This window comes from Rhinolophus sinicus, linkage group LG07 (genome assembly GCF_036562045.2).
Source record: "Rhinolophus sinicus isolate RSC01 linkage group LG07, ASM3656204v1, whole genome shotgun sequence".
Classification (NCBI taxonomy): domain Eukaryota; kingdom Metazoa; phylum Chordata; class Mammalia; order Chiroptera; family Rhinolophidae; genus Rhinolophus; species Rhinolophus sinicus.
Genome location: NC_133757.1, coordinates 83603020 through 83626185, shown reverse-complemented (window position 1 = coordinate 83626185; position 23166 = coordinate 83603020). Strand labels below are relative to the sequence as shown.

The following is a 23166-nucleotide window of genomic DNA, read 5'->3' as shown; positions in this document are numbered from 1 at the left end:
CCAGTCCCTGTGGCTTCCTGGCTCCACCTCACCTTTCAGATCCCAGCAAAAATGTCATCTTTCTGGACAGGCCCCCAGATCACCTAGAGGGAGGCTGGTAGCCCGGTTTCTGTTAGTGTCCTTTCAGGCATTTTCACCCTATGCACTCATACTCTGGTGTGTTTGTTTGATTGATGTCTATCTCCTCAACTGGCCAGCAGGTCTGGGGCGAGGCTGGGCTGAGGATCTATTCCACCAAAACATCCCACCTGCAGTGCCCTACTCCCTCCCAGGTTAGGGACAGCTGCACTGAGCACTTTACTTTGAATCTTTACCACATCTGAAAATGTGGTACAGAGCCTAGAGTACAGAGTGAGCCCGTAGCAGAGCCAGGACTCGAACCCAGGTCTGTCTGAAAGGATAGCCCCTCCCCACACCAGGTGTCTGGGATAGGGCTACAATAAAGGGAACTGCCCACAGGGGTCCCTCTTTGCCTGAAACAGGATGGGGGAGCCCAGAGGTTCAATTCTGTCCCCTTGGCACCATTCAGGTCATTATGTCAAAGGGAGAATTTAAGAGTCTCCTAAACAGTGGATTAAAGGGAGAAATAGGCCATGCAGGGCAGTAAGGTTACAGTGATTGGATTTGCATACCATTTGCATGCTATTTACATATACCACCCCTGTTCCTTCTGTCTCTGCCTGAGACTGTGGTCCATGTGGCAGCAGAATGCTGGTTTAGATGACCCGGTGATGCCTACCACACCAGCTCCACAGACCCAAACAAAGGCAGGAGGAGTCCACTGCCTCCTTCAGACAGCCCCCCTAGGTTAGTCAGCTGCAGCCAGGGAGGTAAGAGGAGCTCATTCTGAGGTGGGGTCACACACGTGCAGGGGCAGGGAGGGAGGGCACCTGTCTGGGGTCGGCCCCACAATAAGGGGGTGCCCGTCGCAGCACAGCCTTGCTGCCTCCTGGAGCATAAGCAGAATTCACCCAGGAGTGTGAGCGGTCGATACCCTGGAGATACATGGGCAAGTGGTAGAATCCACAGGCAGAGGGCAGAGAAACGAGCATGAAACACCAAAGTGTGAACACTACCCTGGACTATATGTGTGCCCATGTAGACACACGTACGCTATCCTGGAAAATGGGTGTACACATACATGCATGGAATGCACACGTATATGCCTCCTGTGTATGTATGTGCATGGGGTGCATAAATATGTGCACCTGTTTGCACGTGCATGGGACACACATGTATGTGTATCTCTGGATGTGTGTGCATGGGCAAACACATGTATATACACCTGTGTACATATTCATGAGGCACACACAAACATGCACCCGTGTACGTACATATGTGGGGCACACACCTATATGCACCCGTGTACATACATGTGTGGAGCTGGAGCACACATGTATATGTACCTGCTGTACTATGTACACATTTCTCTTTTTTTCAACCAGGCCAAGTTCGGGCCACCCCTTCTTGGGTCAGCTCCAGAGTGTGGAGCCCAGGCCCACCTGTCACAGCTCCCATCCTGTGACAGCCAGAGCCCGGCCCTGCCGCCCAGAGTCAAGCCTGTGTCCATGCTGCTGTTATTTCCTATCCTCCATCAACACTGAGATCCTTTACCCACCCACCTGGCAGCCGTGGCTACTGAAGCTGGAGGTTTCAGGGGCCCCCCTCACCCTACCTTGCTAGCCAGAATGCGGGAGACCTCATCGTCCACAGAGCCAAGGGCCACGGCCAAGTCAGGGTTGCTGCTGCTAATGCTTTTAGAGCGAGCCAGGTAGAGGCTTGCAGGGCGGCCAGGGCCACGGGCCAGTGTGGCAGGCTGCACTGTCACTGGAGGGACCCCTGAGCATGAAGGGAATATGGTCAGCCACCGGCCTTCTTGCCCCAATGACCTGCCCCTTCACAGTGGGCTGCCCCTGGTGAAGTCACTTTTCTTTTTCTGAGTCTCCAGGTTCCTCACCTATAAAATGGATGTGATAATGGCTGCTACCTCACAGTAATTTGGGGGAGACTAAAAAACACTGAGAACATAGTAAGTGCATGGTACATAGTAAATGCCCAGAGGGGTTAGTGGTTATTATTAATTATTTATCAAATGAGAAAAAAAAATCAAACTTTATTGAGTACTCATTGTACCAAGCATTTTGCATTGATTACTATGTCATTTACTGTTACCAGTGCCCCCAGGAGGGGACGCTGTTATTGTCACCATTTTAAGGTAGAGCTGCGATTCAAACCCAGGCAACCCTGCTTGAGTTCCCATTTGCTGACTGGCTGAATCACCTGCCAATCTAGTGTACAGAGACCACACCCCTCAGAGTAGGGCAAAAAGTTACTCCTCTCTTAGAGTTTGCTCAAACCAACCAACGCTTGTGAGGCCTAGGACCTTTGCATATGCTGGGACCTCTCCTCCCAGATATTTCCTGTCCCCTAGTGTCTTCCACCAACACTCACCACCTGGGAGGCTGGGCTCAGTGCCAGGCAGTCGGAAGGCATAGTAGACATAGGCAGCCAGCAGTGGGCAGTGACCACGGGCATCCTGGGCAGCCTCTAGGCTCCGGTGGACGACGCTGACTACATGGGCCATTGCTTCAAAGGCTCCACGACCCAGGTTCACTGCCAGACAGAACAGAGGTCATGTTCCAGGGCCCAGGGCCTCTTACCCTCGTGAGGAATAGACCTTAGGGTCCAAGGGATCATGTGGCCATCAAACGATCACAGAGGACTAGCTTTGGGCCCAGGGGGTTGGGGTCATTTTCCAGATTGGGAAACTGAGGTCTGAGGCCCTGCCTACTCACCTATCTGGCCGCCGATGATTGGAGGCCGTACGACCAGACGTACGAGCTTGTCCAGCACATGGTGAGAGAAGGCGACGAGAGGCTCGGGGCTGGTGAGGCGTAGGGCTGCCAAGCTTGCCCGCAGCTCCTGCTCCACAGTACCCTCGCTCAGCACACCGTCCTTGAGCCGGAATGGGAAAGCCCCCTCCTCCAGGACATGCACCAGGGTGAAGAACTTGTCCAGGTGTGGGTCCTGGGTGGGGGGTGGGGCCAGGGGTGAGTGGGGAGTGGACAGGGACCCTGGTATAGGAAGCCCCCAAAGGATTGAGTAGGAGGCTGAGTGGGCAGAGACACTGAGGCCAGGGATCAATGAATCAATAGTATGGACAGGGACAAGAAAGTAGATGAAGGAAAGGAGGAGAGAGGGGGAGTGACCACAGAAATAGGAGGGGAAAATGGAGGGGGGAGAGACCATGTAAAGGGCCAAAGCCCCAGCTGGGATGCCCACTGGCACAGCTGTCCTGCCTGAGTCAGCAGCTTCCTGGGTGACAGGTCCAGATGACTGATGTCACGTCCATGGCCTAAGGCCAGGCCTCCCTGGCCAGTGGGAACTGTTGCCCAACCCCAGGGCTGGACTCTTGGGTTCCCATCCCACCCCCTACCTGCGGATGCACAGAGGACACAGCCGTCAGCTCCACACTGAACACGCCCTTATGACCATCCACCCAGCGCATGCCCGGCAGCGCCACCTGTGGGAGGGACACACCAGGTGGGCACTGGTGGCCCTCCCCCATTGATCCAGCTACTGGCCCCAGTCATTGCAACACTGTGGCCTGAACATGGCCCTGCCTGGGGGAGCAGCTGGGCACCCTGCCCCTGGCCTGGCCCAGGGACTGGGCATGGGGGTGGAGGGCAGATGGAAGAAAGCACTATGGGGGTTCACTGGGCAGGCTGGAAGCCCAGGATGCTAACGGGGGAATACAGAATGGAGACCCAGGGTGAACATTAATTGAAGGGAGTGAATCAGGAAATAGTATAATGGGAGACTCGAGCCCCCAGGGGCATTAATGACAGAGGGTGACAGCATTCACGGAGGGGACATGGGAGTGATCAACCCTGAAGTACTCCTGGGGGGCAGTGTGTAGGGAGGCAGGCAGGGCGGTTAGTGGGGCTCAGTGAGTGCAGAGGCAGGGGGCACTAATGAGGCAGGGATAGCGGGGGACAGGGAGAGACACATGGGAACATGGGAGCAATAGGACACACAGAGGCAATAATGGGGTGATGAGACAGCCAGGGGTCCTGAAGGCCGTAACAGGGGACAACAAGGTTTCTAGGGGTGTTGATGAGAAGAAAGGCAGGGCATGAATGGGGGACCATGAGGACAGTGAGGAGCAATAACGGGGTTTGGCAGGGCACCAAGCGTTGGTGGGAAGGTGGCTAATGCATTCCTGGGGAGCCCATAATACAGAAGCCTGGGGAGCTATGGGGGCCAAGGTGGTGGGAGGTGGTGTGGGGCAGGGCACGTACGTCAGGTGTGAGCACAGAATAGCTGGGCGGGGGCTGGTCCACGGACACAGGTAAGCAGAAGGGGCCTGTCCTCAGGCGGCTGTGCTGCAGCAGTGGGATCCACTGGGGAGAGGTTGAGGCTGGGTGAGGGGTGGGGCTGGGCAGGGGCTAGGAGGGCTGGGGAGGGGAGGATGTAAAGCCCGTGGGAGTCTCCAGGGGGCCTCACAGTAAAGCCCACGGGAGTCTCCAGGGCCGCGCCGGGCCGGGGCTGGCAGCTGACATGGTAGAAGGTGAAGAGCAGGTGGTGGTTCTCGGTCACGCAGGCTGGAAGACGCAGCTTGAACTCCTCATAGAACTCAGGGGACCTGGCAGGGCCAGACTGGGGTTCTGTTGGGGGCTAAGATCCCCGCCACCTCCTCGGCCACGTGTCCCCCCAGTGCTGAGGGCCCCACTGTCTCTGCTCTCTGCCTTGGGTTCCCCCACTAGCATTCCCAGAACCTGCCCCTCCCTCCCCTCTTCCTACCCGTGCCCCCATCAGTGCCAGTCTCCCCACCCCTCCTACTTGTTGTGGTAGACCACAGGTGTGAAGGCCTCACGGGTGAATTCGCTGCAGCTGGACTTGCCAAAGATGACCTGGAGGAATGGGGGCATGAGGGGCCCACCAGGGAGAGCCCACCCACCTCCCCCTGGCCCAGCCACTGACCGGCAGGGCCTGGCTGGGGTCCTCGCCTGCCATGTACTGCACTCGCACAGTGAGGTTGCGCACGGAGCCCTGGCGACTGCTGAAGTTGAGGCTGTGTGGGTACACGTACAGCAGGTTCCTGCAGAGATGGGGGGGCTGCGTGAGAGGGACAGAAGAGGCTGGGCTACTGGAACAAGTCTGGCCTAGGACACAGGACAGTGGCCACACAGCTGGGACATCAAGGGCTGGCTAAGTGGCAACAGGGGCATGGGCCAGAAATGTGAGTGGCAGACAGACAGGCACCCTCAGAGCACAGATGGAGAAACAATGTAGCAGAAGCTGGGAACACAAAGGGACTTTGGGGGCACTAATGAGGCATGATGAGACAGGGCTGAGGTTCTAAGAAGGTAGCCCAGGTGGGCCAGTGGTCAGGTATGAGCCCCACCAGGCTGATCTGCCCCTCATCCACTCAGGGGCCTGACCAATGCTTCCTCCAGGAAAGGTCACTAGTTATGTGGCCTCTCTCAGGTGGAGAAACTGAGGCTGGAGTCAGAGGTTAGGGGCTAGGCTGGGGTCAGAGTTCTGCCTCTTTCCCCAGGGATAACTCTGTGCAAGCCCCAACCTCCCTCTGGGCCTCAGTTTCCCTATCTATATATAATGGGGTCATTGAACCTCCCAGCTGAGCCTCTGTAACAATACCAAAGACGGTAACAATAATGACAATAATTGCACTAAACACTAATGGGGCACCTACTGTGCACCAGGCTTTGTTCTAAGCACTCAACATGAAACAACTCATTTACTTCTCATAAGCAGCCTGCGAGGCAGGACTAATGTCATACCCATTTTACAGGCAAGGAAATTGAGGTACTTGCTCAGGCATCCAGGGAGAAAAATGGCAGTTAGCATTGATCTGGGTCATGTGTGGGTCCTGGAGTCAGGTTCTATGGCCTTGGGAATTTTGCTACCTGCACCCACTCCCCCAGCTCTCAACCAGACCAAAAAGGCCTCAGCACTGCAGTCTGGTGGGAAGTGTATAAGACTAGCTAGTGTAATGGCAGGGAAACAGCTCTGAGCAAATGGGCAGTGCTCACAAAAGCCTCACCGTTATTGTTGTCATGCCTATCCACAGGTGGGAAAACCAAAGCTCAGAGCCCCAGGGTCTCCCAGCAGGGCTTGAGCCTGTCTTCTCCCAGTGCTCCCAGCCCACACCTGGCCCTGAGCCCCAGCTAGCGTGATCCCAGCATGGCTCAACCAGACATTCGTCTGACGCAACCCTCACGCCACCACCAGGCCCTTGCGCAACATGGGGCACCCAGCTGGCTGGTTAACGATTGACCGGGGGTTAAGGGGGTGTTTGAGCATAAAAGGTGATGGCAGTGGCACTGTGGCTGTATCCAGTCCCTCAGCCATGTCCACGATCATGCTGTGTCTGCTGTGTGCCGTGGCAATGGTGGTCCAGCCTGCCTCTGCGGCCCCCGTGGGCAAACTGAAGCCAGCGGAGAATGAGGAGCTGACCCTGCTCTTCCACGGGGCCCTGCAGCTGGGCCAGGCCCTCAACAGTGCATACAGGAGCACAGAGGCACGGCTGATGGAGGCCAGGCATAGCGTAGACCTCTACGGCCGTGCACTGGGGCTTCTGGGGCAAGAGGTCAGCCAGGGCTGGGATGCAGCCCAGGAGCTACGCACAAGCTTGTTGGAGATCCAGGTGGGCACTGCAGTTGGGGCATTGTGGGGTATGTAGGAGTCTGTGGTGGAGTTATGTCTAGGGTGACCTGCCTGAGTTTGCCAGAAAAAGTGGCTTCCTGGAATACAGTACTTTCAGTGTTAAAATCAGGCAAATCCCAAGCAAAGACAGTTGGTAATCCTACTAACGTCTCATTAACTATTGATCAGACAGAAGAAGATGCTCTAAAGCTGCAAGCAGAAGCCACGGCCCATGCACTGCAGAAGGTGGCCCAGGGACAGCAGGTGCTTCAGGACAGCATGCAGCAGCTAGAAGTCCGGCTGAGAGGCGCTTGGCTAGGCCATGCCCGCCAAGAATTTGAGGCCTTAAAGGTAAGGGGCTCCCAGCCCGGGGGGAGTCAAGACCTTGATTCCCATCCAGAAATTGCTTCTAGAACAAGTCCTAGAGACCCCTCCCATCAGGTCAGCTTCCCAGCACCATGACCTCTACCCTGCGTGACCCATGTCCATTTCTGTTCCTCAGTTTCCCCATTTGCAAATAAGGGCAACTACTGATATCTCAGAGCAGAGCCAGGGACTCAATGCAGATAAAATAGTCAGCATGGGGCTGGGTACATTGTAGATACTCAATAAATGCATACTATTAGAGTAACTGGTAACGTTTCTTGAGTGTCCAGTAAGTACCCAGCACTGTTTTATGCCCTTTAATACTCCATATCATGCTCATAACCCCATGAAGTGAGTCCCATTTCGTCCTCATTTTACAGATGGGAAGTGGAGGTGAAGGAGTGGCAGTGATTTGCCGGGTCACTGGGCGGGGGTGGGGTTTGGATTGGGTTGGGTAGGGTCAGGGGATGGGAGGTGAGGCGGCCCCAACTGAGGTTTCTGTCCTGACCCCACAGGCTTACGCTGACGAGCAGAGCCACATTGTGTGGGCCCTCACGGGCCACGTGCAGCGACAGAGGCGGGAGATGGAGGCGCAGGAATACCGGCTACGACAGATCCAGGAGAGGTGAGCCTGGCGGGGGTTGGGTACGCAGTGCAGTTGGACTGGGGGTGTACGCGCAGCCAGATGGGGACCCTCTGCCTTGGCTGAGCCTCATTCATCTCTCTGCCAGACTCCACACAGCAGCGCTCCCAGCCTGAGCCTGCCTGGAGGAACTGAGGACCAGCCATGCACCAAGGGACGCTTCCACGCCCATGCAGCCCCTGCACGTGGAGGAGATGCCTGTCCACTAGGGTTGGCCAGGCCGCGGGGCCCCGCTTCCGGCCATGAAGCAGAGACAGAAGCAGGCGGGGACGCTGGCAGAGGACATGGCACCGTCGAGGGGGGGTGAAAGAAGCACATGTGCCTTTTCATGCCTATACAACCCCCAATAAAGCAAGCAGTGGCATCTTACCCTGGTGTCTGTCTGAGAGAAAGATCTCATTTTGCATGATGCCCGAACATCCCCCATTCAAGTTCCCAGCTGGGCCCTAGAGGCTGTACCTGTAGCTGGTGTGGGGTGCGTAGACCTCACGGGCAGGGAACTCCAGGATCTCCTTGGTGGGCCGGCCCCTGGGGTCTGGGTAGGGCTTGACATGAAGCAGTTCCGGGGACAGGCAGAAGTGGGGGTTCTCAGGGGCCGGGGAGATGTCGATCTTCAGCTGAGCTGGGGAGGGGTAGGTGGTTTGTACTTGACTGGGAGCCTCTGGACCAGGCCCCACCCTCTCTGGGCTTGTTGGTCAGGGCTCTGGCTCTCCTATTCCGCCCTCTGGTGGCTGTCCTTCAGGTGCTAAGGCCTAAGTTACCCTCAGCTCCAGTCTTTCGCCCCATATTTGATCAGCTCAGCCCTCAGGGCCCATGCCACCATATCCTTCATTTGACCCACTATCGTTCCTATTTATTCTGTTTCTAATCTGTGGCTCCACTAGAAGGTCCAGGCCCTGAAGTCAGGAATTTGTCTATCACGGTCACTGTTGGGTCCCCAGGGCTGGACACAGCAGGTGGTCATTGTGTGCTTGTTGAGAGTGACTGTGTGACACCTCTTGTTTACGGGGTGTGCCACGTACCGGTCACAGGCCGTAGACGCCGTAGCAAGGACGATGGGCGCCGCATGTCAGCAAGGAACTTGAAGAGGTCCTCATCACTGAGCCGCTCAGCTTCCTGCACGGGACCAGTCCCTGTGAGCTGGATCCCAGGGCCTGTGCAGCCACAGGAGGAAACTGGGTTGTGTTCCTTATGGCCCCTTCCCCAGCCCCAGCCACATCACCTGCTTAAAGAAGTTGGTGACAGTTAGTGTGGCTGGTCGGAAGCCGGAGAAACTGCAGGCGTCGTCCCCGCTACTTGTCCGGTCCGGGGGCCCCCGTCGGCGGCGGTCAGTCCAGGCGGGTCGACGCTCTAGAGGAGGGAGTGACAGTGAGGGATGGCGGAGGACAGGGATGAGAGGCAGGGAGGGAAAGAGACTTGGCGAGTCGACCTGGTACCGAGTCTGGCCAGCAGAGGGCTCCCCTTTCCTTCCCAGTAGCCACGCCCCGGCCTGTCAGCCATGCCTCCTCAGTTAGCCTCGCCTCCTCACCGCCCTCTGAGTCCGAGTCACGGTCTGGCTGCCCCGCGCTGCTCACGATATTGGCCAAGTGTACCGCGGTCCAGGCGAAGGGCATGCGGTAGCGGCCCAGGCGGGTGCAGAACTGCTCCGCCGCCAGGCGAAGTTTCTCCAGCTTCTCTTTATTCTGTGGGAAGACCCTCCGACACCCACAAGCTCAGTGCCCCAGGCCTGCTGAATCCAGTATCTGGCCTGCCGGGCTGCCCTTTCACCACTGGATCCAGCCTCTACCTGCTTACCTTGGCTGTGTCCGCCTCCTTCATCACCATGTAGGGCTCACAGCATTCGCTGATGTCTCCCTGCTGTAGCACCTTTTCCAGCTGAGGGGCAGGCAGGCCCAGTGAGGTGCTGCTAGGACCTCAACCTCCCCACCCCACCCCCAACCTCCTGGACCCCTCATGAGCCCCCAGACACCCATCCAGCTGGAGCTCTGGCTCCAGCACCTCCCACAGCTCCTACTGTCCTGGGGATTGAGTGCTAGCAGTTGACTTGCCTGTCCAGCAGCCCTGCTCCCCACCTTTTGAACCCACCCCAAATCCAAAACTCCATATTTTCCCTACATCTTAATTTTTCTTTGTTAGTATGAACAGAAGCCACTCCAAGCATAGCTCTGGGCCACAAGAACTAGACTTCAATCCTGACCACTCCAGGCTGTGGGACCCTGAAAAGGTCCCTTACCTGTTCTGTGCCTCAGTTTCCCCATCTGTAAACTGTGGGCTGTGGCAACCCCCATCTCACAGGGCTGCTGTGAGGACCAAAGGCAGGAATCCCTGTGAAGCCTGACTGACCGTGACAAGTGCCAGCCCGTTTGTGTTCAGTTAATGTCATTAGTGTAACCTAACTGAACTTTTTTGGCAAGGAAATTTGAGCTCACTTCTAGAAAATCCCAAATAAATATGTCAACTAGGTCTTTCTTCCTCTAATAAATTGAAAAACATCTCTACTTCAAAAAACATTTTAAATGTCTGTCCCCATGTGCCAGAATGCCATAGCTCCGCAGGCTACCCACTCATTTGTCTTGGCTCTGCTGTCACCTCTCTAGAGAAGCCCTATGTGATTTCTCCCCACCTGGGTTGGGTCGGGAGCCTTCTCCAGGCTCACCCCTCTGACTGTGCTTCCCCCACAACAGTCCTGATCATTGTTCTTGGGACATGTCTGTCTTCTTCCATGACAGCAGGGACTGCTCCTGTGACATTCACCATTACCACCCCCTTGCCCAGCCCAAGTGAGCACCTTGATGACCAGGAATATGTCAGGTGAGGGGTAGGTCACGGAGAAGATGGCAGAGCGGGCCAAGGTGGAGATGGCCGGGTGGGTGCCATGGGCTCGCAGCAGCCCCTTCGTGGAATCCGAGTTTAAGTCAAAGTAGAAGTTCTCCGAGATCTGAGGGTACAAGAGGCAGCTGGTCAACACCTGTAGGAAGCCCACTGTCCTGCAACAAGCAGGAAAGTGGGGGAGGAAGGGGAAGAAAAGGGCTCCTACCTTCTTTTTCTCCCGTACATCATACAGGGCCAAGATGCCAAAGATGGGCTCAATCTCGATCTCAAACCTGCGAGTGAATAGGGTGATCTGGCAGAGGCTGTTCCGCCATCCACATACGCCGTACCCTCGAGGCCCAACCCAGACTTGGTGCAGGGTGGGGGGGCATCTAATTCCCATTGGGCTACACAGAACCATATTTAAAGGCTTGTAGGAAAGGCCTGTCCCATTTTGCAAAAGGGGAAACTGAGGCACCAAGCTTCTCCCCCCCACACACAGTAACTCACACAGAGCCCTTCCCATCACAACCATGGCCCTTGTTCAGTTGTCATGGAGGCGGCTTTTGGGACAACAATCCCTCCCAACCTGAAATTCTAGACTTCTGGGCCTCCATGTCTCCCCTCTCTGGGGTGTCCTTTGCTACCTTTGCTACCCTGGACTGAGTCCCGTCTTCGCTTGTGTGAATGGCTACTATAACCACCTCCCTGTCTTACTCTGCTTGCTGGCCCCAACTCACCACGTGCCTTCTACGGAAGCATCTTAAAAACTTTTGAGGCTCTCACTGCCCTAAGAACAAATTCGTGCCTGGGCTGTCCCTGCCCCACCCCCTCTTGGCCTCATTTTTCCCCTCCAGATGTCTTGCCACCTTCGTGTGCGCTGTGCCCCCCACCTAAAGAGCCCTATGTGGTCATCCCATGGTTACATGTCCTGTATACAGTAGGTACTCAATGAGTGTTTGTTGAATGACTGGATGAGCCTACAGAGCCAGTTCCCAACACTTGTGCTTGGGGCAGGCGGCCTACCTGGGCCTCAAGCCAGACCAGGCCTCCCTTTCCTGCCCCTATCCAGGCAGGAACTCAGGGTGGGGAGGGGCAAGGCCGGGCTCGGGTCCAAGGCCACATCCTGTTCAGCTCTGTTCCCACGCACTTCTGGCTGCTCCCTGGGGACTAATGTGGAGGGGGCCTCGGGGGGCTGGAAGCCAGGCCCAGGGTCACCAGCGTCCCCTCCAGCCTGGATCCCAGCAACAGAATAGGCGAGTGCTAGACTCTGGCCTCACAAGTTGTATGATCTTGGGCACAATGACTTTATCACTTTGTGCCTCGGTTTCACCACTTGCACCCACCTCACAAGGTTGTGATGAAAATTAGAGTTAATATATGTGAAGGTTAATATATACTGAGAATAAAGCCTAGCACACAGCTGGTACTTAAGGATTGGTGGCTTTGAAAAATGAAAAAGGAAGTCTTATTTCCCGCCTAAAAGCCCATGGGCGGCCTCATGGGTCTCAGAGCTGTACACAGCAATGGCATGGCTCTCATAGTGAGTACCCAGTGTGTGCCACACTGTAACTCACGTGGTCCTCTTGCATGTGTGAAGAGAGGGAGGGGTGGGTCAGCACACTCACTTAAGTGACAGACACTTGACCAGGATCCTCTGTCCGAAGTGTTCACGGGGCGGCTCTGGGCGGCTGCAGCGTTCCACAGCCTCGTCCTGCCAAAAGCCCGGCGGGGGGTGAGGCTGGGACATGTCCTCCATTTAATGCTAGGAATGCATGGCCTGAGACCAGTTCTACCCCCAGCCTGACGAATCTTCTTGCAGATCTTTGCCTCTGAGCCTTTGCACATGCTGTTCCTCCTGCCTGGAATGCCTTTATTCTCCCTTTCTCATCTGGCTGATGCCTGCTCATCGTTCAGATTACGGCTCGGCTGGCACTTCCCCTGACCCGAGACCTGGGCAGGCACCTTCTCCAGGTGCTCACAACATCCTGTTGCAATGGGCCATGTGGCTGTGGCATTGAGGGTCCTATCAGAGACGATTACCAGGACCTCATCATGGTACTATTGTCGGGGTTGTAATTTCCTGGTTAGGTGGGTCTCTCCTCCACTAGTCCGTGAACTTGGGGGGCAGGGACTTGGTCTATCTTGTTCATGGCTGTATCCCCAGTGCCTGCCATAGAGTACGCGCCCAAATATGTTGGTTGAATAAATACAGAGGTATATAGTAGGCACCTACTAAAAGTCGGTTGGATAACATAGACATATACAGAAAGCATTAGATTAATGCTAATTGGACATATATAGAGATATATACTAGGTACCCAATAAGCACTGATTGAATAAATATAGGAGTATACAGTTAAGACTCAATAAATGATTGAATGAAAATACAGGTATACACACTAGGTACCTAATAAAAGTTGGTTAGATATAGTAGGTGTCCATAAAACCCATCAAATAAAATACAGGTTATACACTAGGTGCCCAGTAAATGTTGGTTAGATATATAAATGTTGGTTATATATATATATATATATAATGGGTGCTCAATAAATACTGGTTGGTTACATTGTTTGATGAAAGAGAGGACTATATAGTAGATAGATAGCAAGTACTGGTTGAATATAGAGGTATGTACTACGCACCCAATAAAAACCAATGAATAAAAATATAGGGTATACAGTAGGCACCCAACACATGCGGGTAGGATAATAAATAGGGGTACATTCATGGATGGATATTGGCCTCAGGGCCTGTGCAGGCCTGCAGGCACCCACCTCGTCAGGCGCTGGGTAGAGGGAGAGCAGGGTGCGGGGCCGGTGCTGTCGCCGCAGGACCTCATTGCGCCGGTCCACGTCCTCGGGAGCTGCGCGCTCCAGTAGCGAGGGCAGCAGTGAGTCGGCTGCCAAGTTCCTCAGGTCAAAGATTCCAGAGGCGCCACTGCTTCGCGGTGTGTCCTCTGGGGAGCCTGAGGAGTGCCGGGGGTCATCCTGCCAGTGGAGAATGTGCAAGAGCTGAGCACCGCTTGAATATCTCTTTATTCCACTTGTGTGAGACACTCCTCATGCCCATTCTACAAATGGGGTAGTTGAAGGCCAGGCAGTGGAGTCACCACTACAAGGGTCAGCTGGGGGCTTTGTTGACCCTCTTTCCAGAAACTTCTTTTGGCTAGCCTCCCTCCTTTCCCATTGTTGGGAAGGCAACTCCTATCCCCACGTTCTGGGCTTCACATGACCCTCATCTGGCCAATCAAAACAAAACATCTACAGGCCCCAGGGATTGGCTCCAAAGTAAGAACATACCTGGGCTGGGCTAGCGAGAGCCTTCTCTGGGACTTTGCTCACTGTTGCCAGGGGAAGGAGAGTTCGTCCCACTGGGGCTGTCACATGGCCCAGGATCCTGCCTGACCTCCCAGACTCAGTTATGGTCAGAGCTAGACTACCCTGGTTCAAATTCCAGCTCTGCTCTGTGAGCCAGGGTCTCAATCCCAACTCTGAGGGGCTCAGTTTCCCCATCAATCACTTTGTTGTGCCTCAGTTTCTTTACCTGTAAAATGGATGTAATAGTTGCCCTGCCTCACAGGATGAAAGATGAGGACAAGTATAGTGCATTTATAGTATACACTAATCACTTAATAAATATTTATAATTATTACCCTTAACTTTTCACTCATGGGGCCGATATATTTCTTTTCGGGTTCAAGACTCTTTGGGTCATTTCCCATCACATGTGACTGAGAGCTGGGGCTAGAGCTCACACACATACTCCTGCGGTGATGCCCACCTGGGGCTCCCTCACCGAGTCCTCAGGGCTGGACTTCTCATCCCCAGAAGCGTCCTGCTCAAAGACCTGGCGCGTGAGGCCCTTCTGCCGCTCTTTCTGGGTCTCTGTGGTGATGGGACTGTATGATGCACTCAGATGCTGGTACCTAGGAGGAGGCCAGATTGGGTGGGTAGCAGGGATCAGGGCTCCCCAGGGCTCCCCAGTGTAACCGGCACACCTATACGGCCCAGGTGATGCCTGCAAGGCCACCCACCCACCCTGTGCTCCATCAGAGAAGCCAGGCTTCCACTGCAGGAACAGTGGACAGATAAGTAGGAGGACCGGCTACAGACAATGGGCTCTTCTGGGCTCAGACCCAGCCTCTTGACCCTCCGCCCTGAGCTGCTTCCAAGCAGACCCACCTTCTGTGGGCTATGATCCAGTCTTCTGTGTACATCTCCACCGCAGCCCTCACCTGGGCATCCAGCTTCCTGCGCGAAATAAAATTGGTAAACAGAGGCAGGACCAGTGTTTCTCCTTCCAGTGACTTGTGACTTCCAGTGACTTGTGAGGTGGAGCATGCCCTTTTGCCTTGTTCAGACATAGGGAGGTGGAGGCTCAGCGCAGAAGCGTGATTTGTCAAAGGTCACACAGAGGAGCCAGGAGTTGAATGTGGGACTATTTGGGGGGAGCTTGTTGGGAAAGAGGGTATTGACGGGGCACAAGGGAAGTGGATAAAGGCAGAGTAGACTTATGGACAGGGAGGGTATGGGGCTGAACCCACCCATCCTCGGGGATCCCAGGCTCCGTGGTCCGGCATTCCCGAGGCTGCAGCAGCAGTTCTAGGTCGTCAGCTGGAAACTCGACCAGGTCCCGAAGGGGCCCGGGCTCAACATCTGGTGGCCGACTCAGTAGCACTTCCTCAAAGTCCAGGGGCTCAATGATTTCAGTCAGCGGGACCTGGTTTGGAGCAAAGTGGCTCTGACCCCTGCCCTGGGCACTAGAAATGGGGGGCGGAGGGTAAGAGTGGGCTTGGGCTGGCCTCAGACTTGAAGAAGAGGACAGTGGGAGCCATGGAGGGTGCTGGAGCTGTGGCGGTTCCGTGGAGGGCAGTGACCTCAGACTCTCCTCCCCCACCCCAGCTTGGCCCACCCCACCCCTCTTTCCAGGCAGGAAATCACACCCTGGGCCTGGGAGGGCAGGGAACTAATAGTGGAAGGAAAGGCCTGTTGACAGCAGCAAAGAAACAGACAATTCCTAAGGCCCTGTGGCAAGATGGCCCCACCTACTCCACTCTGCAGCCGGATGTACCTCCCATCCCCCAGCTAGCCTCCCCATCTGGGTGGTCCAGGCAGCAGGAGGTGGGGCAACATAAGGCTGGAGCCTGTCCCCACTGACCACCCACAGGGCTGTCCCCTCTCCAGGAAGCAGCTGCAGAGGGGGGACCACCCTCTCAACTCACAGGGAAGCAGGAATGGGACAACACTGGGGCCAGGCCAGGGACTCCTTCCCTGCCAAGGCTGGGTCCCTCCCAGTGAAGTCGCCTCAGCTTCCAGGCAGGACAGAGCACTAATGGGAGGGGTAGGTGGTACAGTGCCCAATCAGAAGGGAACCCCACCTCTGCCAGAGGGCAGTGGGGGGGCACCTTTCAAACACTTACCCCCAGGGAGCTGCTGCAGCGCCTGCTGGAGTGGGGGGAGCCACTGCGTTCCCGGGACACCTGCTTCCGCACCTCTGCGGCCACCGTCCTGCAGGGAAAGGAAGGAGGCCATTGGGGGCAGGAAAACTTGGGCAGCAGGGCCCTGAGAACCTGGGCTTTGGGGCCAAAAAATTCATTCTATGTGAGGAAAATCCAGGCTGTGGAAAGGAAAAAACAGGCCGCAGGCCAAGAGAACCTAGGCTTCGGGATCCATAGACCTCAGCCTGCAGGTCCCAGGGCTATAGTAGACACATAGCTCCCAGCCACCCACCCCAAGATGGGACTGAGGCCCTTACACCCCCACCCCACCCCCAAGCACAGATGGGGGAAACTGCCACTGGGAAGGGCCTGAGGGGTCACAGACCCTCTTCATCCAACCTTCTATCCCCACCCCCACCTGGGGTCTGAGTCCTGCCCACTAACACTCTGGTCTCTGCTTTCTCATCGGGGGGACCTCTGTCCCCTAAACACACCCAGCCATGCAGCCCATCCAGAATGTGTGCCCCATCCCACACTTGCGAGGGGGACTCAGATAATTCGTTCCTGCCTCTGAGCCTCAGTTTACTTATCCATTTATAGCTGCCCTGACCTCACAGGGCTGCTATGGGAACTGAGCAGGGGCCTGGCATTCAGAGGGCACTCCACACATGCATGTTCTCAGGGAGTCTGAGATGAGAGCACACCCCACAACCAATGTCAGGGCTGTGGCCTTCCTGTCACCTACATCTGCACCGGCCTTCAAAATCAGGGAGGATAAGGGTGAAGGGGCAAGACTCACAGGGGAGGGGTCGAGCATGAGAATTGGGACAGACTAGGTGGGGGTAGGTTCCCCCAGGCCCTCAATTCCTTCAGCAGAGCTTGGAAGGAAGGGAAGGAGGAGAGCCATGCAGTTATTGGGAGGAATAGTGTGCCAGGCAGAGTGAACAGCAAGTGCAAAGGCTCTGAGGCTGGGCTCTGAGCATGGAGACCCCTGTTCCCTGGGATCTCTGTGAAAGCAGGAGCCAGGACTAGGTAGTCCCCACAGAGGCCCCAGTGGTGGATCCTGTATATAGTAGGTGCTCAATATGTTTTTATTTTTGATGGAATGAGTGAATCCCTCCCAATCTCCCCCCTGGTCCAAGTTTCTTAAATCCACTATAAATTGGGGGAAGCCCTAGACCTTTTAGCTGTGTGGCTTTGGGCAGTTGAGACACCGCTTCTGGGCCTCAGTCCTTCTTAAAGTTGAGAAAGCAATTGCCTAGGTGTTCAGGACTTCCTTCCACTTCTCACTTGTCTGTGTGCTTGGAAATTTTCATAAAAAGTTATGCCCCCAAAAAGCACTATGCCGAGGATTGCAAACTTGATGGCCCGTGGGCCACCAATGGTAAGACAGGGTGGGAGTGGGGGAGACTGGGGCCAACTGGGAACCTCAACCCCGTCTGGAAGCCTCTAAATTCAAATCCATGTAGGTAAAACAAATCTTGACCATAACCCTGACCCAACGTGGGGGCCTCCAGTTTGAGAGCCCAGCCTCACTCCTTTTCTGTCTCTGTTTCTATTTATTTTCTGTCAACTGTCCCTGCATCTTGCTTCTATTCGGTAGGGGGGAAGGGAAGGAGTGTGAGGGAGGAGCTTCTAGAATATTCAAAGGGTATTTAAAATTAGGGATTTGTCCTCAAATTCCCAAAATTGGGGCCGCCTCCTCAGGAAGCCTGGGCACACTGGGACTTAGGGAATGATTTACAAAAGATGCCAGGGCTGGGGACCTGTCTGTGCCCTGGTCCCAGCTGTTCTGCAGAGCAGGGAGAGGGAAACACGGGAGGGCTGGAGCTCCTGCTTCATTTTGTCACTGGGCTTGGAGAAAGGCCCCTGGAGTAGGAAAAGGACGGGTGCACAATGCCATGGCCATGGAAGCCAGTTACCGAGTCACAGGGCTCTACCCTTGGAGCTCAGTGAGCATGGGTGAGTGACCACCCCTCTGTGGACCTCTGGGCTCAGGGGACAGTACCCACACCTTATTGAGCTGTTCTGAGTGTAGGTTAAGTGCTCAGTTAAGGCTTACTATCACTGTGTTGCCTCAAAGAGGATCTTGGGAAACTTGAATTCCAGCTCTGTTTTTGACACCCAGGGTGAGGCTCAGAGAGGGGTTGTAACCCATCCAGAATCAGCAGCTAAACACAGCAGGGCCAGAACCGAGCCCTGGTCGGCTGGAGGTCACAGTCTGTGCGCCTCAGTGCTAGGCACTCCATGTCGCCCATGTGGGGAGCAGAGCCAAAGACAGAAGCTCCAGAACCTGTATCGTCCCTGTCCAAACGCACCCTACACACCAGTCCCGCCCTGCCTTGGGGCTTCAACACCATCTATAACTGGAGTCCTCAGATCTATCCCGTGTGACACTGCCTCCTTTGTGTGCCCACATAGGTGTCTTGCAGGCATCCTGCACACAGCATGACCATTACCTGCCCTCCCAACTGTCTCCCTGTCTCATTAAGGACATCCCCACCCTCTTGGGTATTTGGGACCCCACCCCTGGGAATTACCCCAACTCCTCTCTGTTTCTACCTCCATATCAGATGACCCCATAGAGCACATTTCAAAAAAGAAGTGATCTCACAATTGCAATGAGGGTAACTGTAAAGATCAGGTGGTGGATTATATATAGCGATGGATGAGATAAAGCCTCCAAAGGTGAAAAATTGACAACCCTATGTAACACTAAAGAGACATTCAGAGGGGAAAGATGGAGTATTATTGGGAATTCGTGTGAGACTGTGGACCTCACCCCAGGACTGGCTGGATTAACAGAGGTCTACTCTCACAGGGGAGGAGGACGATAAAACCAGGACAAGAATGAAGAAGCCTCAGATGCTTCCCACTTATGCAAAAAGTGAGAGAGAGAAAACTGAATCTAAATAAAATCACAGAGATTCCTCTTCACACCCCACCCACCGCACCCCTCTGGGCTGGCAAAAAAATTTAAAGACAAATAATATGAGTGCCAGTGGTGATGAGCAATGAGAGCTCTCATGCACTGGCAGAACCCTTTGGAAAACCATCTGTAGTTATCAAGGAAAGCTGAAGATATGCTGATCCAGCAATTCCACTTGTAGGTGTAGATACTCAGAAGGAAACACGTGGCTGAGAATATTCACGGCAGCTCTGGTAAGCCCCAAAGTGAAACAACTCACATATTCCTTGACCAAAGATGGCGAATCCACAGGGAGGAGAATACTATGCAGCAATGAAAAGAATGAACCTGACTACAGGCGACAGGACAAATGAGCCCTCCTCCTGACTTTATGCTGGGTGAAAGCTGGGTCCAACATCCCACATGATTCTGTTTATAGGATGCTCTAAACAGGAAAAACTAACCCTCAGCAGACAGGGAGTCATCTTGGATGGAGAAACCATAATGTAAGTGAGGAAGAGCTGGCAGCCACAATCAGCCTATCAGCATAGTGGTTCCCAGTGGTAGAACTAGGTGCAACTAGGGGCTACAGGAGTGGGGAGGCCCAGGAAGGTGGAGACAGCCCCCATCTTAACCAAACGGACTTTCCCCTGGCATTTGTTTTATAATTACTCTTTAAACTTTGTACTTTCCTGCATGCATGTTATACGTCACAATTTTTTAACAGGTAGAAAGTAATGATATATGCATGTGCTCATGTTTGCAGACATATTTTGGGATGGGGTGGGAGGGAGCATTTCCTTGAAATCCTAGAGGTACCTTTGGAATTTTGTCAATGTCTGTTTCATGGCCCTCCACTGGTACAACAAATCATTGTCTTTAAACGAGAAACGCAAACTGCCCCATATCAAACCCCAAAGGGGCAGAATGAAGACACTGCTGTCTTTTTAAGATCTGCCCAGACTCCCAGGAAGAATAAATAGACAAGGTTGGGGATATGTGGTGGCTGGAAGAGGCACTGTTTCCAAGATTGTTCTGGGCTCTATGGCCACACGCTCCCTGGGCTCACTTCCTTCACAAGACCCTCAACAGGGACCTAACCACTTTGAGTCTGTTTCAATAATTATACCTATGTCAAGGGGCTCCAGTGACAATTAAATACGTGATATCCCAGCATGTGATAAACATATTATTAGAATGGTCATTATCACCATTCTATATTGTATTTTATTATTTTATTTTAAATAGTACAAGTGAAAAAATGAACAAATTATATTGCATACAATAGCATTTGTCCATGTTATTTACATTCATAAGAGTTTGTATTTTTAAGTTGTCCCCCAAAATCTTGTTTTTTCAAGAATCTGTTCATTAGGAAACTAAGGGACTGTCTAATTTGTGTGTTAATATGGTTATTTGTGGAATGAGTGAATGAGTGAATAGATGAATGTAGGTCCAGATCTGAACATGTAGATACTCGGGTGTCCCCTAGGAAGCTCTGGAGACCTCATTAGAGGGTGGCTGGAAGACTTGAGCCATTTGCTTATGATTCACTAGAGCCCCAGGATCTTTCTCTCTGTTTTTTTACCCTGGGTTCTGTAGCATCCTTCCCCAGGGTAGAAGCCAGAACCCAAGGACATAAGGACTAAGAGGTAAAGAAAGAGGCTCAGAGGTACCAAAGCTCCAAGCCTGAGACGGTTCAGAGACAGAGATGACAGAACATAAAAATTGCCCAACTATTATGCCCCAGGTCACATCTCTCTGTTTAGAATTCTCCATGGTTCCCACCTCACTCCGGATAAGAGTTAAAGTCCTCCCCACAATCCACAAGGCCCTGCATGATCTGTTCCCACTATCTACTTCCTCACTCTCACCAGCCTGGCTGGCCTCAGATGAACACAAGCCTGCTCCTGCCTCAGAGCCTTTGCACTGGCCCTTCCCTGTGCTTGGACCACTTTTCTCCCACATATGGGCATGGACCCCTCCCTCATCTCCTTCAGATCTTCGCTAAAATGTCATCTTCTCATCCAGGCATTCCTGACTTGCCTTCCCTATCTAAAATATCCCTCACCCTCCCTATCTCCCTTCTCTGCCTTGTGTGTCCCCATAGCACTTATCACTAACAAATAATCTACTTTATTGTGCTTCCCATCTGTCTCCCCTACTGTATCTGCCCCCCAAGGGGCAGATCTTTTCTTGCGTCTCCATCAAACCAGCGCTGGACCCACAGGACAGCTTTTTCACCTGGGAGTGGCCAGGACAGGTCCCCTATGGAGAGGACCCCTGAATAAATTCTGACCCCTGTGGAGGCAAAAGCCCCAAGATGGGGGAGAGGCTCTTCATCTCCAGAGAGTCTGACATCCCCCTCCCAGACTGAGTCTCTCACAATCTCCATTGGCCACGGAAATGGATCCCCCAGCGCCTGGCGCCTGTCCCCTCCCCCGTCTGCCCACCAGCTGGTTCTGTCCCCAGCCCCCACTCTTTCCATTCAATCACCCATCCATCTCCAGCGCGTCCAGTCAGTGCTGGGAGAGCCTGAAGCAGTGTGGGGGGTGGGGGTGGGGGCATCCACAGCTGTCCCCTGCCCCCCAGACAGCTGGACACGGGAGACTGGCGGGGGTAAGAGCACGGGAAACTTTCCAAGGGGGTTCAAAGGCTGCCAGGAGAATCATCTCTGTTCCCAAATCCCAGCGCCCCAAACCAGGCACAGAGGATGGGATGCAAAATCCCCTTCCCCCAATTCCCATGCCCTCAGGCTCGGGGACCCAGGAGGGGCAAAGAGGTAGGGAGGGGGCGCCGAGGGCGCCCAGCTCCCCCGCTTTCCCCGCACTGCTGCCTCCAGGAAGGCCCCCGGGACACGCCCCCACGGTCCCCCCGGCTCCCAGGACCGACCTCAGCCGCCATCGCACTCGCAGCCCGGACGCGATACGCAGCCCGACCCTGCCACCCTTCCCTTCTCACACCCCGGCCCCGGAGGACCTAGAGAAGACGGAAGGGACTTGAATGGGGGGCGCCCAGGCAGAGCAGGGCCGGGCAGCCCCGGGGTGGGGCTCGGACACGTGGGGTCACCGGGAGGGGACCTAGCGGCCGCGCTACCTGTTGATCTTGTGCGCGAAGGCGCGGCGCTCGGCGGCCGCCATGGGGCCCCGCGTCCCGCCACCGCCAGCGAGGCGCGTACCGTCCCCGTTGTGGTCGCCGCTGCCGCGTCCTTGGTTCTGGGCAGCCGGGTTGGGCGGGGCGAGGCCGGGACCGGAGGCGGGGCCCTTCCGGGTGTCCCAGGCCGCTCCGTGCTGCCCCTGTCGGCGGGAAGGACGCGGGGCCCCTGGCCACCCCCGCGCCCTCGGGGCTAGGGTGGGGAAACCGATGCTCTGAGTGGGGAGAGGAGGAGAGACGCCGGGACTGAGGCCGGGGGTGGGGGTCTCGGACTCGGTGAAGCTCTTTCCGCCTCTTGATAATCACCATAATTAGTATAATCGTGAACGTTTATTAAGTGCTGCCCTGAAATTCACATGAGCGACAGGAACTCTCATTTCTCCCATTTTACAGATGATTAAACTGAGGCACAGGTGTGTTCGGGCGCTTGTCCAGGCCTGAGTGAGCACAGGGCTCTCTGAGTCCTCCATGGGATGGGCCCCAGTTCGGGCTGAGGGAGGCGGACTGGTCCACTTGGGCTCTGAGAGCCAGGAGATGTGATTCAGGACCTGGTGGTGGGACCTGAGTAAGCCAGTCTGGGAGGCTGGACTGGCCTGGCAGCCTTCACTGGGAGGAGGATGTGGGGATGTCTGGTTAATCTGTGGTCTCTACTCTCTTCCCAATGGTCCCTCTCCCAGCCCCACCGCAGTAGTCTTAGAGAATTCTCCAGACCTCACTCATCCTCTGAATGTGCCAATCCCTTGCTCACCTCCAAGCCTTTGCATGAGCAGATTCCTCCTGATGGCCTTTCCAGCCCTGATCCTAGGGAGAATTTGAAACTGGAAGATACTATGGCACAGCTCTATCTCAGGGCCTTTGCATGTGCTGTTCTCTTTCCTGTGTATGGGTGCTGTCGTCATTCCCCTTTTACAGATGAGGAAACTGAGGCCCAGAGAAGCAGAGTGACTTGCCCCAGTTGTCCAGTGGATAAATGTCAGATTCTGAGCCCACAGGAGGGAGGCCTGGATTGTGGGGGAACCCCCATACCCTGCTACTTAGCCCCAGACCAGTGAGGGCACAACAGGGTTGCTCCCAGCCTGGCATGTGACATGTGCACATGTGTGTCAGTAGCTTAAGTACCTGGCAGAGTGGTCCAGCCACTTTGGCATAAGAGACGCCAGGTGTGACCCCGCCCAT

At 54.8% G+C, this 23166-nt stretch overlaps 2 protein-coding genes across 12 annotated transcripts in view; one reads left to right on the top strand and one right to left on the bottom strand.

Annotated features, from left to right (window-relative positions):
• The window catches only part of DOCK6 (dedicator of cytokinesis 6), a 40643-nt gene extending 18555 nt beyond the window's left edge, over positions 1–22088 (bottom strand). For 2 of the 10 annotated variants that reach the window (XM_074338162.1, XM_074338160.1), the window contains exons 1-23: positions 21934–22086; positions 15912–15999; positions 15036–15211; positions 14674–14742; positions 14273–14417; positions 13267–13479; positions 12118–12203; positions 10716–10782; positions 10467–10616; positions 9473–9553; positions 9207–9360; positions 8901–9028; positions 8701–8794; positions 8138–8300; positions 4984–5101; positions 4843–4913; positions 4507–4645; positions 4302–4403; positions 3437–3523; positions 2796–3027; positions 2452–2613; positions 1676–1839; positions 891–995 (exon numbers count right to left, since the gene is read on the bottom strand). In XM_074338162.1, the coding sequence (XP_074194263.1) occupies positions 891–995; positions 1676–1839; positions 2452–2613; positions 2796–3027; positions 3437–3523; positions 4302–4403; positions 4507–4645; positions 4843–4913; positions 4984–5101; positions 8138–8300; positions 8701–8794; positions 8901–9028; positions 9207–9360; positions 9473–9553; positions 10467–10616; positions 10716–10782; positions 12118–12203; positions 13267–13479; positions 14273–14417; positions 14674–14742; positions 15036–15211; positions 15912–15999; positions 21934–21977 (2838 nt within the window). In that variant the 5' untranslated portion in view covers positions 21978–22086. Of the gene's footprint in view, positions 1–890; positions 996–1675; positions 1840–2451; positions 2614–2795; positions 3028–3436; positions 3524–4301; positions 4404–4506; positions 4646–4842; positions 4914–4983; positions 5102–8137; positions 8301–8700; positions 8795–8900; positions 9029–9114; positions 9361–9472; positions 9554–10466; positions 10617–10715; positions 10783–12117; positions 12204–13266; positions 13480–14272; positions 14418–14673; positions 14743–15035; positions 15212–15911; positions 16000–21933 lie in introns of those variants that run through there. The other 8 variants (XM_019744902.2, XM_019744903.2, XM_074338161.1 and 5 more) reach the window with 5 other exon arrangements.
• Positions 6339–8047, top strand: ANGPTL8 (angiopoietin like 8). 2 transcript variants are annotated; one of them, XM_074338170.1, is made up of 4 exons: positions 6339–6670; positions 6859–7020; positions 7551–7660; positions 7778–8047. In XM_074338170.1, the coding sequence occupies exons 1-4, from the start codon at positions 6374–6376 to the stop codon at positions 7983–7985; spliced, it is 777 nt and encodes a 258-aa protein (XP_074194271.1). In that variant the 5' UTR covers positions 6339–6373; the 3' UTR covers positions 7986–8047. The 2 variants fall into 2 exon arrangements, with proteins under 2 accessions (XP_074194271.1, XP_019600470.2); XM_019744911.2 differs by having other exon boundaries at positions 7767–7926.
• Positions 22089–23166: the final 1078 nt, after the last annotated feature.

Bases quoted from the DNA above. Each gene is read 5' to 3' on its own strand.
- ANGPTL8 (XM_074338170.1), top strand. From the start codon at position 6,374: ATGTCCACGATCATGCTGTGTCTGCTGTGTGCCGTGGCAATGGTGGTC. The intron at 6,671-6,858 runs GTGGGCACTGCA...ACTATTGATCAG, and splicing joins CAAGCTTGTTGGAGATCCAG to ACAGAAGAAGATGCTCTAAA. The intron at 7,661-7,777 runs GTGAGCCTGGCG...GACTCCACACAG, and splicing joins CTACGACAGATCCAGGAGAG to CAGCGCTCCCAGCCTGAGCC.